Raw genomic sequence first — 15414 nt, 5'->3', positions numbered from 1 at the left:
TTATAAATTTATATTTATATTCTAGAACGAGAGCAAACGTAACTCAATTCCCCCCCCCAAAAGATCAATAAAGTATTTGTGATTCTGATATTTGAAGTTTGTCCCGAAGTGGCCGCTGTATTGATCCCCTCCACCTTAAAGAAGGAGCTTCATTGAGCTGTGAGTGTGACTACAAACAGAGTTCACTCCACCACGGAGTGGGAGGGTAGAGGGGCCGGAGTGGATTTGGGGCTTAGTGTGTGAAAAACAGATAAATGGCTGAGATTGATGGTAAGTGCCTGGAAACCACTTGTGAAGTAAATGTAGTGGAATGGGGAGGGATAATGTGACATCTAGTGGCGGAGTGTTATCAATGTTATCAACAGCACCTTTCAATATTTTAGGGCTGCAACTAACAATTATTTTTATTATGGATTAATCTGCTGACTACTTGTTTGGTCTGTTAAATGTCAGAAAAGAGTGAAACATGTGCCAATGTCACAAAGGCCCAGAATGACGTCCATGACAACCCAGATATATTCAGTTTACTATGATACACACTTGTTCATACTGTAAATATGGCAATTACTCCTGCTTTTCTGCATTTATTTATTTGAACTATACTCCGACACTTATTTTTATATGTTTGGTATTTTTTGTTTTGTTTTAAATGTGTTTATTGTTGTTGGTTATGATTGGAGCATATTGTTTTATGCTAAATGAAGTACCTGTGAGGGTTTCTGGACAATATCTGTCATTGTTTTGTGTTGTTAATTGATTTACAATAATAAATATATACATACATTTGCATAAAGCAGCATATTTGTCCACTCCCATGTTGATAAGAGGATTAAATACTTGGCAAATCTCCCTTTAAGGTTAATTTAGAACAGATAAAACATGTGTGATTATTTTTGCAATCTTTTTATCAATTGGCATCCCTAATTTTAATATATTTTTTAATGTGTGTGAAACAAATACACATAAACATATAAAAACAGAGAAAATCCTCACATTTGAGAAGCTGAACCTCGAGACTATTTGTGTGAAAAACGACTGAAAAACGTGAATGATTATTCTTTACTTGCTACCAAATTTCATGGCAAATAGACTGTTTTTCAACAAAAACTGCAACTTTTAGACTCCGGAAAAAGCCGATGATCAGAGCTGCAACGATTAATCGATTAGTCGTCAACTATTAAATTAACAGCCAACTATTTTGATAATCGATTCATCAGTTTGAGTCATTTTTTAAGAAAAAGGCAAAATTCTCTGATTCCAGCTTCTTATTTTCTACTTTCTTTCCTCCTCTATAACAGTAAACTGAATATCTTTGACAAAACAAGACATTTGAAGACGTCTTTGGGAAACACTGATCGACATTTTTCACCATTTTCTGACATTTTATAAACCAAACAACTAATCGATTAATCGAGAAAATAATCGACAGGTTAATCGACAATGAAAGTAGTCGTTAGTTGCAGCCCTACAGATGATGGGAGGGAAAAATCCATCGGCCAAAGAAATAAAGATGCTCTTTAATTTTGAAAAAATAGCAATAAAACTGCAACTGAGGACAAGACGAGTGTACAGATATACTGGAGGTGACTTACCGACGGTCTGTCTCGACTTGCCAAAAGGAGCCGGGGAGCTGTAGCTGAGGTCGGCCCTCTCCAGGACTTTGCGGACCAGGCTGAAGCCGTTGCTGTGGACCCCGGAGGAGGCCAGTCCGATCAGCAGGTCCCCCTCGGCGATGTCCCCCAGCCTGGGCAGCAGAGCCCCACGCTCCACCGCTCCCACGCAGAACCCGGCCAGGTCGTACTCTCCTGGAGCGTAGACGCCCGGCATCTCTGCCGTCTCACCACCTGGACAAGTCAAGATACGTTTACATATATTTTGGTTCCAAAATGTGAGTAAACCGACTACTCGTCTCCTCTCTCACCCAGCAGGGCGCAGCCGGCCATCTCGCAGGCCTTGGCGATGCCGCCGACCACCGAGGCGGCGACGTCCACGTCCAGGCTGCCGCAGGAGAAGTAGTCGAGGAAGAAGAGCGGCTCGGCGCCCTGAGCCAGCACGTCGTTCACGCACATGGCCACCAGGTCCTGACCCAGACCGCCGTGCTGGCCGCACGCCTGGGCAATCTGGGGATACATATACTTGTTATCAAAACTACATTTGTGGGAGGTTTTGGCACCTTGACGGATTCAAACTTAAATGATAATGAGCTTCTAAGAGTCCATGAAATGATCCTGGATCTTTCACACTTTAAATTAATGACATTTGTATTTGTTTTTAAGAAGCCTTTGAATCCGTCTACAGATCAGCATGAACTCCCCTGATGCTCCGTTACGTCTGAGCCTAATCTAATTTGATCCATCCATCCTCTGAATGCTCTAGGTCTCTAGTTTGATCCATCCATCCTCTGAATGCTCTAGGTCTCTAGTCTGATCCATCCATCCTCTGAATGCTCTAGGTCTCTAGTCTGATCCATCCATCCTCTGAATGCTCTAGGTCTCTAGTTTGATCCATCCATCCTCTGAATGCTCTAGGTCTCTAGTCTGATCAATCCATCCTCTGAATGCTCTAGGTCTCTAGTTTGATCCATCCATCCTCTGAATGCTCTAGGTCTCTAGTTTGTGGCTGTAAAGTTTCATGAGGCTGTGATGTGGTGACCTAGAGGTCACCACAGGTCATTTTATACAGTGAGGTATACAGACATTTATACTGCATCCAAAAACTGCATGTGATTATCATAAAGTGGGCATGTCTGTAAAGGGGAGACTCGTGGGTACCCATAGAACCCATTTACATTCACATATCTGGAGGTCAGAGGTCAAGGGATCACTTTGAAATGGTCATGACAGTTTCTCCTCACTAAAATGTAAGTTCGGAGCGTTATTTAGCCTCCTTCCCGACAAGCTAACATGACATAGTTGGTACCAATGGATTCCTGAGGTTTCCAGTAGAACTTCACTCTAGCTCTAAAACTTGCTACAGCCTCTGAAAGTTAGTTAAGTCGGCCAGGATTGCAGGTCTCAGGGGGCTAAAAGATATGAAACCAGTGGACATAAAGATTAATAGACGTCAGCTGACAAATCTTTCATATTCTCCCCCGAAAAGGTGGATGAAGGAAGTGCACCTTGAGTTTGGTCCCCACTCCGTCCGTCCCAGACACCAGGATAGGGTCAACGAAACCTGCCGCCTTCAGGTCAAACAGCCCAGCGAAGCCTCCCAGTTCTGCATTACACCCTGGTGGGAAAAAAAACACCATTCACGGCCACGGTTACCGCTTCATCCATTCTTTCTAATTTCACTGTTTATCTCGGCAAACACACAAAATTAAAATGATTACTGAAAATACAGCTTTCTTAATGAGGAAACAAGTTATTCTAATCATTATTTAAATGACGTTACCAGCGCGGGACGTTGCCTTGGCCAGAGGCTTGATCATGTCCACCAGCTTGTTGCCGGCAGCGATGTCCACCCCGCTGTCCTTATAGGTCAGACCTCTGTCAGAGACACAGTGAAACACCACACACTCAGCTACGACAAGTCTTAAAGAGGAGGCTTCAAAGTGTTAAAATCAGTACGATTTCAAAGAAATACGAGGACACGAGTACATCCAAAGTGAAGTTTATTATTCATGAAGTTCAACAAACACAATACAGAAGCAGACAGGGAATGTTTTAGAGTTTTGTACCACACCTGTGTTGGTTCAGGTGGGCGATGGCCCGGTGGCCGATGTCGCGGCGGTACACGGCGCCCGGGAAGCCTATAGCCGTCACCCCTTGATTGGCCGCCTGCAGGGCCACCTCCAGGGACGGCCTGACCGCCGTGACGGTCAGCACCCTCCCGCCGCTGGACACCACGGCCCCGTCCTTCAGAGCTGTGCCGGCGTGGAAAACCTGCAGCCCCGAGTCCTGAACCTGGGACAAACCTGAGGATGAACACAAGGAGGTTTTTAGGTTGTAGCGGGCTCAGTTTTAAAGCTAGAGTGAAGGTACTGACATCATATGAAACTACAAAACCTCAGGAATCCATTGGTACCAACCAATTGGTGCCATGCTAGCTTGTCACGAAGGAGGCTGAATGACGCTCCAAACTTACGCTAAATTTTGGCGAGGGAGAACTGTCATGGACATTTTCAAAAGGGGTGACTTGACCTCTGACCTCCAGATATGTGAATGTAAATGGGTTCTATGGGTACCCACGAGTCTCCCCTTTACAGACATGCCCACTTTATGATAATCACATTCAGTTCGAGTTTGCCATGTTATGATCTGAGCATATTGTTTTATGCTAAATGTAGTACCTGTGAGGGTTTCTGGACAATATCTGTCATTGTTTTGTGTTGTTAGTTGATTTCCAGTAATAAATATATACATACATTTGCATAAAGCAGCATATTTGTCCACTCCCATGTTGATAAGAGGATTAAATACCTGACAAATCTCCCTTTAAGATGATTCATTTGCAATTAATCGTGATTAATCATTGACAATTGATCATTGAAACCTGTCATGGGGAGAGGCCCAACATGCTGCCAAGGACCGAATACAATGGAGAGAGCTCATTGAAGCCTTATGTCCCATAGGGGATGAAGAGGAATGATGATGATGAATCATTGACAATCATGCGATTAAATATTTTAATGGATTGACAGCCCTAATTTTAATATATATTTTTTTTCTGTGTGAGAAACAAATAAACAAATAAAAACTCCTCACATTTGAGACGCTGAAACATGAGACTATTTGTGTTGAAAAATTAATACATTTTGAAGAGATAAAAAAATGTGTGATTAATTTGCAATTAATCACACTTACATATTTTAATCGATTGACAGCCCTAGTAGATATATAAAAAATATCATATAAAAATACAGAATATAAACAGGTATAAGGGTAAGGATAAATATTTTTTTTAAGATTATAACAACTTTCAGAATGTCAAACACTCTCTGGTTTCAGCTTCTCAGTTGTGAAGATTTGCTGCTTTTCTTTGTTTTCTAGGACAATAAACTGAATCTCTTTGGATTTCGGACAAAACCAACAATCTAAATATATCAATTTGTGCCATTTACAAACTGAATACTAGTAAATATGGATATTTTACATGCCAAACAATTAATTCCCAGGATAAGCTGCATGTATAGATTGCATTTCTGCGTTCCCTGACAATGAAAAAAAGTCAATTTAGTAGAACAAAAAGAAACCACTGGACAGAAATTTTGGCAAGGAGTGTCTTGCGTACCTGTGATCTCTACTCCCTTCTTGTAGGAGCCGGGGTAACCAGCGCTGGCCATCACCACGGTGACTGCAGAGCTGTCCTGGTGCCACACGGGGGCGTTGGAGACCAGCTTGCCGTTCACGGTGTTCAAGATCACTTCATACAGGTCGCTCTTCAGAAGGGGCAGCAGCACCTGAAAGAGTGACGGCAGATGTTTGATGTTTATTTCATGAGGAGATCCAGCGACGGGTGACTGGAGTCAAAGAAAAACCCACCTGACACTCCGGGTCTCCGAAGCGACAGTTGAACTCGAGGACCTTCAGCCCTTGCTTGGTCAACATCAGCCCTGCGTACAGCACGCCTGGAAAATAACAACAGAAAATATAGAAACTCACCATTGCAAACATTGGAAGAGATGCAGGGGGAAAAAGAAGAGCACTTGCCCACATAAGGAGTTCCCTCCTCTCTCATCCCGTCCACAGTCTTCTGAAGGACCGTCTCTCTGATCTGCTGCAGCAGCTCCTGGCTCACCTGCACAGCATCCAGAGTAGCATTAAACATGGCTGCACGCCCCTAGAATCCTAGAAATAATACAACAAAAAGTAGAGGAGAACCAGGCTGAGAGGAAGAGGAAGTGTGTACCTGAGGGGTGGGGCAGTAGGCCCCCATGCCGCCGGTGTTCGGCCCCAGGTCGCCGTCCTGCAGCCGTTTGTGATCCTGTGCTGGAGGCATCGCAGCCACTGAGGAGCCGTCAGTGAAGCACAGACACTAGAGAACGAGAGGGAGAGGGGTTAACATCCTAATTTTATACAATGTCATACCTTAAAGGGATAGTTGGGGTGTTCTGAAGTGGGGTTGTATGAGGTACTTCTCCATAGTCAGTGTATAACCTACAGTAGATGACACCGGCACGCCCCCAGTTTGGAGAAACAGACGGGAAGTAATGCTGTGGACGGGGGCAGCAGCAAAACGTATTTTAGCCACTCGCCTTGCGACAGCTATACAGTTTATCTTTCTTTCTCGCCAAAGCAACCAGACTCCATTGAAAAAAAACTGTTTTTTTCACCTCGCAGGATACGGAGGTCTACCGCTGCCTCCATCGGTTACTTTGTTTGTGTTGTTGTGTGACTTTGGTGAATCCAAACTAACCCTTTAAAGTCACACAATAACACAAACTAACTAGCCGATCGAGGCAACCCCCGTGTTCTGAGAGGTAAAATTACAAGTTTTTTCAAAGGAGTCTGGTACTTATTTTTGATTGTATTTACCTTCGTTTGCAGTTTATTTTCAGTACTTTGACATTATGTTATTCTATTGTTCTTATTCTATGTGCATTATTTTCATGTTATGTTGGGGTGGTTAGGGATGCGATGGAGGGAGAGCCTTTATGTGTTGATGTGACTATGTTGATTGTTTTGTGTCGTTAAATTGTTTAATTTATTAACACTATTATTTATGTGCTTAAATGTTTGTGATCTTCCGTGTTTTGTGCCAAATGATTCAATGGGTTCATCCTCATGGTGGCTGTGTAGAGAGCATAGATGGATACAACTGCTTCAGTGCCCTGTCAGAAAGGTGAGGGCAAGGTGAAGTGGTGAAAATATTCTAAATCTAGCGTACACTTAAACTGATATGGATCTTTTTTAGGCGTCTAAAATCCGTTTTGCTGCTGCCCCCGTCCACAGCAGTACACTGCTTTGCTCCCATGCTGGTACTCCTGTCCGCCGACCGTCATCTACTGTAGGTAATACACTGACTATGGATAAGAACCTCATACGACCCCCCTTCAAAACACCCAAACTATCCCTTTAAAGAGGTAAAGTTGGCTCAGTTCTGTTATGGATTCCACTGAAAAAAAAGGTTTGACTCACAGACACTTCCTCTCCCTCCAGCAGCTCTTCAACCACCACCGTCTCTCCTGCAGATCCAAAGGCCCGGTCCTGCAATGTCAAAAAAACAAGGTTCACCTTTGAACACGAGGAAACTGTGGAGACTGGAAGATTTGGTTCCCTCCAAAAAAAAATCCTGAAAGGAGCTTCACACAATCATCAACCTTTATATCAATTAATTGCTGGCTAGAAAATAACATTCGCTGCAGAATTTAATTATTATGTATAAACCCGAGCCAATAAAAGAATCCACAGACTGGTTGGGGAAAGTTAAACAGCCTTTAAAACATACTGGTAATTGAATCCAATTTGATTCTAGTGGGGACTGATCTGTGGTCAGCTGCCAGATCTCGATGAAGGTGGGCTTCACTACATTCATTTTTCCTCTTCCTCAGCAAAACATTTAGCTAAATACTGCAGGACATTAGACTAATAGAACTGCCAGGGATGAATGACACAGAAATAGGCTGTATTAGAAACCGCATACGAAACTATTAGCACATATTGATTTGGCCAAAATGCAGTATGCAGTATGCCAATAATACCAGGATGTCGTACTAATTTGGAAAAAAGCTCCAGTTTGCATCGGACCAGTCTACCTCACCTGCTGTATCCCACAATGCAATGCTCTGGACCACCACAGGCTACAGTTACAACAACAGCAGCAGAAAACGGCTTGTTTTTATATATTTTGTAGATATTTCATCACTAAGTTCACTTCTGAGGCGAGAAATCAACTGTGTAGTTTTTGAATATTGGCAGTTTTACGATATTAGATCGAACATTTGCTCCAACGTTTTCAGAGTTTAGAAGCTCCACAAACTGCTGTGACAGCTAGCTATAGCGACTGCCGGGGTCACTACCTCTCTAGCTGGGCGGTCACGCTCACAGACCGCTGTGAGCTGGATGGAGCTCTCTAGAGACCGGTCTGTAGACGAGCGGCTTTTATTTCCTTGTTGAAGGATAGTTTGTTTAAATATCACAACACAGATGTCCCTTATAAACTTATAACTTATAACTTATAACTTATAACTCGCTCACCAGCTGGCCAGTGACGCTCACAGAGCAGCTACAGAGCGTACGTACTACTAGTATAGTACGAGGTTGTACTACTAGTATAGTATGAGGTTATAATACAGCCATAGTCTCGTACCTTCATGATGTCCATTACAGCCTGACAGGCCTCGTCCTGGTCTTTCGCCACGATGACTCCCTTCCCCGCTGCCAGCCCGCTGGCCTTCACCACCAGCGCCGGGAAGTCGGCCCTGGAGACCCCAAAACAACCACATCAACTCAGTAACGTGCAGTAAGAATCAACATCTCACAGAAAACACATCTGGAACAGATGCTGCATCGCTGATACGGAGCTTTTTTTTGTGTGTGCGGACCATTTAACATTTGCAGTGCACGATATTGTTTTATGGAATATGGCAGCTGTTGTTCTGCCCAAGATGGTTTATACGACCAAAGAAATGACTTTCACTGAGTAAAGAGGGGCTGCAACTCTTACGGTGGATTGTTTGAGGAAAGGCAATCATCACATCTTAGATCATTAACTCATGAAACCATCTGAGGAACGAAACCTCAGAGGAGATATCATTTCCTATTACGGTGCAAATTTTGTGTGTTTAATGGCTCTGAAAACAAAACTTTGCTGCTGGAAATCAAAATGGTGTTATTGTTTTACCATAAAAAGTGGGAAGCATGCATGTAGCACTTTCTTCCCTCTGCTAATTACTTCATTTATTAATCAGCTAGACAATGATTAAGGATATGAGGGACTCCACCTCTGTGGACATTTTTTTTTTTTTTTTAAAGTTATTTTTTTGGGGGCATTTTCCATTTTTATGACAGGACAGTGGATAGAGTCTTGAAAGGGGGGAGAGAGAGAGAGAGTGGATGCGGAAAGGGCCACAGGCCAGATTCGAACCCGGGCCGCCGCGGTCAGGACCAAGCCTTAATACCCGCTCTACCAACTGAGCTAACCCAGGCGCCTCTGTGGACATTTTTAAAAGAAACCTTAAGACGCATCTTTTTAGCTTTTACCTCTTAAGCCCTAAAGGTGTTGGAAGGTGTGCTTCTCTGAGACAGACATACCCAAAATAAATCAAGAGTAGCTCCACAACTACCAGGTCTATATACATGATCTTGGTCTCTATGGATCGGTAAGAACTCAGAGAATTCATCCCCAGTGTCAGTAATATTGTGACTGTTACTATGCCTGAGTAAACTGTGATGAACCAAAGAAAGAATTGCCATTTTTATCCTCACACACAATGGAGCCTTTGGTCATGACATTTACCCTGTGCATCATCACATTCTACCATTGTGATCAGTATGAAATCAATACAAATTGTATAATTTTGACTCCAAACGGAGTAGTTTTATTATAATAATGAAATATGATCAAGTAAAACTTAGATAATAACAAATAAGATCAATAACAATGTATGATGTCATGATGCTTTTTCATGCGTCAGCGGACTATTTTTCCTCATCTTCAAGATCTTTAGACCGCGATGGAAACGCAGACAATGGGCTGAAGGAACCTTTTAGTTCCCAGAACTAAAATGAGCAGGAACTTTGTGGTGGAAACCCAGCTCTAATCTACCACAGCGGGCCAAAATGAACACTGTACTGACGTGCGGATGTAGTTGCAGGCCTCCTGGGGGTCAGTGAAGGAGCCGTAACGCGCCGTGGGGATGCCGTGACGCTCCATGAATTCCTTGGAAAAGCTTTTGCTCGCCTCCAGCTGAGCGGCTTTGGCGGAGGGGCCGAAGCAGGGCACTCCTGCCGCCGTCAGGTCGTCTACGATACCTGGAAGAGACGTTAAGGTTGAGGGAAAGAGACGACAAAGAAAGGACCACCAGTTAGATGTGATGGAGCTCACTTACCTGCTGCCAGCGGTACCTCGGGTCCGACCACAACCAGCCCCACGTGATGATCCTTGCAGAACTGAGCCAAGATGGCGTGGTTACTCACCGATACCTCTGCATGGAGAGAGAGAGAGTGGAAGGATCATTTACATTCTTCATGCTATAACAACAATATGTCATTGATTCAGTGTTAATTCACACGTTTCTATGTGAACGTACTTCTCTTCACCTTCCACATGGGTGTCATAAATTTAGTGCTTTTATTGAAACAAAAACATAAAACATTTGGGTCCAAACAATATAGAAAGAAATGACAAAAAAATATTAAAAGATAATTAACACCACAGAATCCCACTAGTCATTTATTAAGACACGAAGGAGTCACAGTAGTTATGAATGATATGAAGATCAAACCATCTTTTGGGGGTGTAAGGAAGAAGTTTATATTGTATTATTCTAGAGTTTAAAATTCAAATGAATAAAGAATAAAAAACTAAATGCCCTCATACAACTATATAATACCTTGTTTGTGTGTAAATATGACTTTTTATCTGGGGTTACGGGCCAGATGTTGTTACCTTTGGACAGAGCAGGCTAGCCGTTTCCCTGTTTACAGTCTAAAGACTGTAAAGACTGTAAGATTCTTCTCATCTATTCTTCAGCCAATAAGCCTATTTCTAAAAACGTCAAAACATTCTTTTGGTAAGTACATTTTATAGCAAATAAGCCATAATATTCACTGGTTCCAGATCCGAAAATGTTAACCCTTTGAACTCTGCAATAGAAATTAAACAGTTTTGTTTTCTACTATTATTATTTCTTCAAACCATGATTGCTACTGACCCATTCAGATGTATAAACGTGTACAGTATGTGCGCTAGATGTGTGTTTATTATTTATATACATTTTATTCAATATGTTTTGTTTTTTTTAACATTTTTGTTTATTCATTTTTCTTAATTATTTCAATCATTACTTTGAATGCAATTTTTTTAAATAATTATTTTATAGACCACACAGTTTATTGAATAATGGAGAAAATAAAACACTGATTAATATACAATTACAATAATTGCAGCCCTAACTGATTCTGAACTGAGCTTCGAGGTGTAATATATTGTTTGTCATCCCAGATGTTAATGGATTTGGTGTTTGTATTTACCAGAGTTGCTGATCTTCCCACAGTTGGCCGTGCCTGCGTTCCCCGGGGCCATCAGGACTTGCTGAATCTGCGGCGACTGGGCCAGCTTCCAGGCCAGCGCGTGCTCCCGTCCACCGCCGCCGACCACCAGCACCCTCTCTGCCATGGCGCCTTAGTGACGAGAAAAAACATTCACACCTTCACAGCTATTCTGCAGAGCGGCTTCTCAGTCTCTTTTGTAAAGTAGCCATTTAATTGCATGCAAAGATTGACCTATAACAAAAGGCTGTGACGAAGCGTTGACCTTTTTCGAGGCCCGGGGTCTTACATTATCTTGTAACGCCACGCTAACACGGATCCAATCAAGTAGAACAAAAACACAAGTCAACAATTAAATGGCATGGTCGCCAGGCATGAATCACCAGCAACTGCTCATTTACATGAAAAAACAAATCAGGTTGATATACATTAAACTATTCGCAGTTTCTTCTGTCATGCAAGTATTTATTTTATTATTTGCACTTCTAAGGGATAGAAAATGATGATTTTGCAGCCATCTAAAGTGTGATTAACAGAGGATGTCACACTAAGAAGTTCTTACCTCAGAGTGGTTACTCAACAGAAACCTCATGACACACATTTGGATCAATATAATCTCATCAGTCTCATCAAAAACCTGATTTATTTGACTGGTTTTGGGGCTTATTTGTCCTCCTGAATATCCTTAACTAAAGCAAAAGACTCACTATATTCACTCTCATCTCCAAAATTAAGGCTTCACAATTAATCGAATATTAATCATGATCACAATTTTGGCTTCCCACAATTAAATGAACACGATCGACTGCGATACTGGCGTTTCAAGTGTGTGCTCATAGAAAACTGTAACTAATATTGATCTCAATATTCATCAAAATAATCGTGATTATAATTTTGGACATAATCCTGCAGCCCTGCCCTAAAATGTCACCTTTAACACTACGAGTGTACAACATTTTACATACAGAACAAGGCGAAAAGACCCTCTAACCCCTATCAACTCAAACAAACTTGGGTCAGAGGTCAAACCACCCCTATCTGCAGTGACCTGAGGATTGTGCAAGACCTGTATGTGCATTTACATTGTCAATAATGTGCCTTGAACACCACTAGGATGCAGATACAGTACAAAGGGACGAGTGTTGCCTTTTAATTGAAATCATTCCTCTCATGTGACTCACATGTCAGAGAGCAAATCAGATGCATGAGGTCTAACAATGCATGAGTTTCTAAACAGGAAAAAATATAAAAAATATGAGATCAGATGAGCATCTGTGATAACTTTACTGTACTGTTTACACTTTTCTTATCATACTGTGTGTGAGTACTTTTATTTTACAACATAATTAGAGCTTCACAAAGCTACTAAAATCTTAACTTGTGTAAAAGATTTCTAATATTTACTTACACTATGCATCAACCATATGGCTGCACAACATATGGCTGCACATGCACTTATTGAGCAGGTTAACAGGATGAATGGTGTTGTCTATATCCTGAAAAACATGAAATTAATTTACTTTACTTAATTAACTAACTTCAGTGTTTTTTCTGTACAAGCTAGTAAAGTAAGTAAGTAAGATGCATTTATTCTGCTTTTGTATGAAAATAACAGTTATGACATTTTGAGCAACATTAGTACATAATCAACTGGTGAAATGAACACCACACGTGCTGCTTAAACACTCACCTGTGTGTGTTAGTGGATGTGTGGACCAGGAAATAGCCGGTGCCCGGTTCGGTTCGGTTCAGGACAGCAGTCAGAAAGTTGTACTATACTATACTATGCTCTGCTCTGCTCTGCTCTGCTCTCAGCCTGCACACTGACCGTGGATATACAAGGCCTATGGAAGGAGGCTGGGACACGGGTCTTGGGGTTTGGTGGCATGCGCAGTGTAACTCAAACTGCGTTACGATTGGCTCAATTTCGACCAGATTCTACTGCGCATGTGCAATACCCCCGAAGATATGACGCGTTGATGACGCGTGTCCTAACCTCCTTTCCATAGGCCTTGAGTAGATAGAAAGTTAAGTTGTGTTCTCATCTCACCACACACACCCTTACACACACGCACCACGTGGATCCAATAGAACACAATGACGTACGGAGCTGAAAGCAAACATTAGCTAAAGTCCTAATTAGCATAAAAACAGTCGAATTCGTCATTGTCAATGTTTGTTTCTTACCTTTATCTGCGCACTAACATGTTTGTTTGGCGAGTTTGGGGATTTTTCAACTTCCTAGGGGTGTAACTGTCGAGTGCATCATGGGTATTGTAGTTAATTTAGCAATGGCGGTTTGTCGTGCCAAAGTTCGGTAGTTGCTCGAAGGGAGCCAGCAAACTGGGGGAAACTGTCGCGAGAGTTTTAATAGTAACTAATTACTTTTAATGAATTCATTAAAAAATAATAAATTAATTTTTTATTTACTTTGAATTCATTTGTGCAACTAATTTCGCTATAGATTTCCCAATTTGCAGGCTTCCTTCTCGATACCACCCAAGAAAAAGGTCTTACAGCTTCACCTCGCTTTCAAAATAAAAGTATTTTTTCTGTTTATGTCATCTTGTTACACAAAATATTTTTTAAATACATTTAATTTATTTACAAATAAATTATAAATAACTGTCAGAAACTGTAATAATAGGCATCCACTCATTTTCATTAATTTTAATTAACTAAACTAATTACTTTTAATTAAGTCATTAAAAAATAATAATTTAATTTTAATTATGTTATGCAACTAATTTCATTGTGCAAACAGACAATTGTTTAATTGTTTTTTTTTCATCTTTTCCTTTCATTACATTTTATTTGTTGTATAATTCATTTTTATATTATTTTCATACTGTGAAATATATTTACAATTTTTTTTGTAATGAAAAATCTGAATGTTTGAACTTTGAACTTTGTAAATAAAGTATTTTTAAAAAGACAATAACAAAGATGAGTCATTAAAGGAAAAATACTTTATGGCATATAAATTATCATATTAAATTATTGGTACAATAAGGATGTTATTTGGCACTACTAGTACTGCCAAAAGCACTTATGGAGAGTAACTAAGTGCATGTACTAAAGTACTCTACTTCAATATAATTTGATTTACTTTCTTTACTTAACGAGAGTATCTAAATACTTCTTCCACCATTGTGCCAACAGCCACCATTCAACCCTCCATATAATCCTATAATTTATTGCATCCTACTACACAGAGTACATTGGACAATGGCCATATTAACATATAATATACCTGACTTTAAGTATGGAAAAGTGAGCTGGCTCTGAGGAAAAACAGATGGATATTATTCTTTAATTGTGCCAACATCTAAGTACGCTGGCTGTAATGACTCTACCGCCGTCGGTGCTTAATGTGGCCTTTGGAGCAATCAGAGTGTGCTGATCCATCCCGACATAACAGCTCTGAAATATAAGCTGGAGCTCTGCCATTTATCGCTTTGAAAAGAAATCAATATGTTCTGAAAGTCAATCCTAAAGTTAACTGGAAGACGGTGTAAAGTGGCCAAATAGGGACTGATGGGATCTGCTCTCTAGTTAAGCAGCAGGGAGCAGATGAGGTAAATCTTTCACACAGTGAGTTACATGATGGCATAGATGTAGTAAAAAGAAGCATGAATGCTTCCTTTCTTCAACTGACACCAAACCCTTAATAACGCATGGTAAAAAACATAGATGACGGTGTGTTGGTGGAAATATTTGCAGCTGTTTGATGGCAGAAAGCAGCTGACAAATGAAGACCCACATGTGGGTCCCTTTAGATAATTTGCACACATCTGTAATACTTTTACTGTGCAAATATTTGTTCGTCTCCAACCTGCCATTTGCAACAATTGTTGAGACAACATCCTGTTTGGCAAAGACTACGATCCCGTCTTCTACCAGGCTGTGATCGAGGCCTGCGCTCTCTCAGACGACCTCAACGTACGATTACTGTTCTCAAGGCGTCAGTACAGATATCTGCAGATCCAAAACACTAGGATCAAGTGTTATTTTATGTTTTATTTTTCACATCACAATAAATAAGTCCATGTGTGTCAGTCCTGTCACAACAACGGTAGCTCAGGAGCATTGAGGAGTTCTTGTCCTAACTCTGACTCTCGTAGGGCGAAGAGCGTGACGCCTGAACTGTACGCCGCGGGGATCGTGATGTGTGTTAATTTGGGTTGTTCCTGCTCCTCTTCGAGGGCCATCTGCCTCACTTGACCTAATAGGAAGAAAATAGGGGTGAAAAGATGTTTAA

The 15414-nt window shown here is 41.2% G+C and overlaps 2 protein-coding genes across 5 annotated transcripts in view; both read right to left on the bottom strand.

Annotated features, from left to right (window-relative positions):
• gart (phosphoribosylglycinamide formyltransferase) overlaps nucleotides 1–13442 on the bottom strand; it is a 305993-nt gene extending 292551 nt beyond the window's left edge. The window contains exons 1-16 of one of the 4 annotated variants that reach the window (XR_012593021.1): nucleotides 13341–13442; nucleotides 12844–12956; nucleotides 11136–11285; nucleotides 9992–10087; nucleotides 9740–9914; nucleotides 8251–8362; nucleotides 7080–7148; nucleotides 5851–5976; nucleotides 5652–5739; nucleotides 5484–5569; nucleotides 5233–5401; nucleotides 3685–3916; nucleotides 3394–3488; nucleotides 3119–3228; nucleotides 1922–2120; nucleotides 1593–1844 (exon numbers count right to left, since the gene is read on the bottom strand). Coding sequence is in view for 1 of the 4 variants with exons in the window: in XM_074627432.1 (XP_074483533.1) it covers nucleotides 1593–1844; nucleotides 1922–2120; nucleotides 3119–3228; nucleotides 3394–3488; nucleotides 3685–3916; nucleotides 5233–5401; nucleotides 5484–5569; nucleotides 5652–5739; nucleotides 5851–5976; nucleotides 7080–7148; nucleotides 8251–8362; nucleotides 9740–9914; nucleotides 9992–10087; nucleotides 11136–11280 (1954 nt within the window). In the remaining 3 variants the exon portion in view is untranslated. The other 3 variants (XR_012593020.1, XR_012593022.1, XM_074627432.1) reach the window with 3 other exon arrangements.
• A 665-nt stretch (nucleotides 13443–14107) lies between these two features.
• The window catches only part of LOC141763118 (uncharacterized), a 92696-nt gene continuing 91389 nt past the window's right edge, over nucleotides 14108–15414 (bottom strand). The window contains exon 7 of the mRNA XM_074627442.1: nucleotides 14108–15378. Within this exon, the coding sequence (XP_074483543.1) occupies nucleotides 15218–15378 (161 nt within the window). The 3' untranslated portion in view covers nucleotides 14108–15217. The remainder of the gene's footprint in view (nucleotides 15379–15414) is intronic.

Source organism: Sebastes fasciatus, chromosome 24 (assembly GCF_043250625.1).
Source record: "Sebastes fasciatus isolate fSebFas1 chromosome 24, fSebFas1.pri, whole genome shotgun sequence".
NCBI lineage: Eukaryota > Metazoa > Chordata > Actinopteri > Perciformes > Sebastidae > Sebastes > Sebastes fasciatus.
The sequence above is the reverse complement of the archived record's forward strand: the minus strand, read 5'-3'. Positions and strand labels throughout refer to the sequence as shown.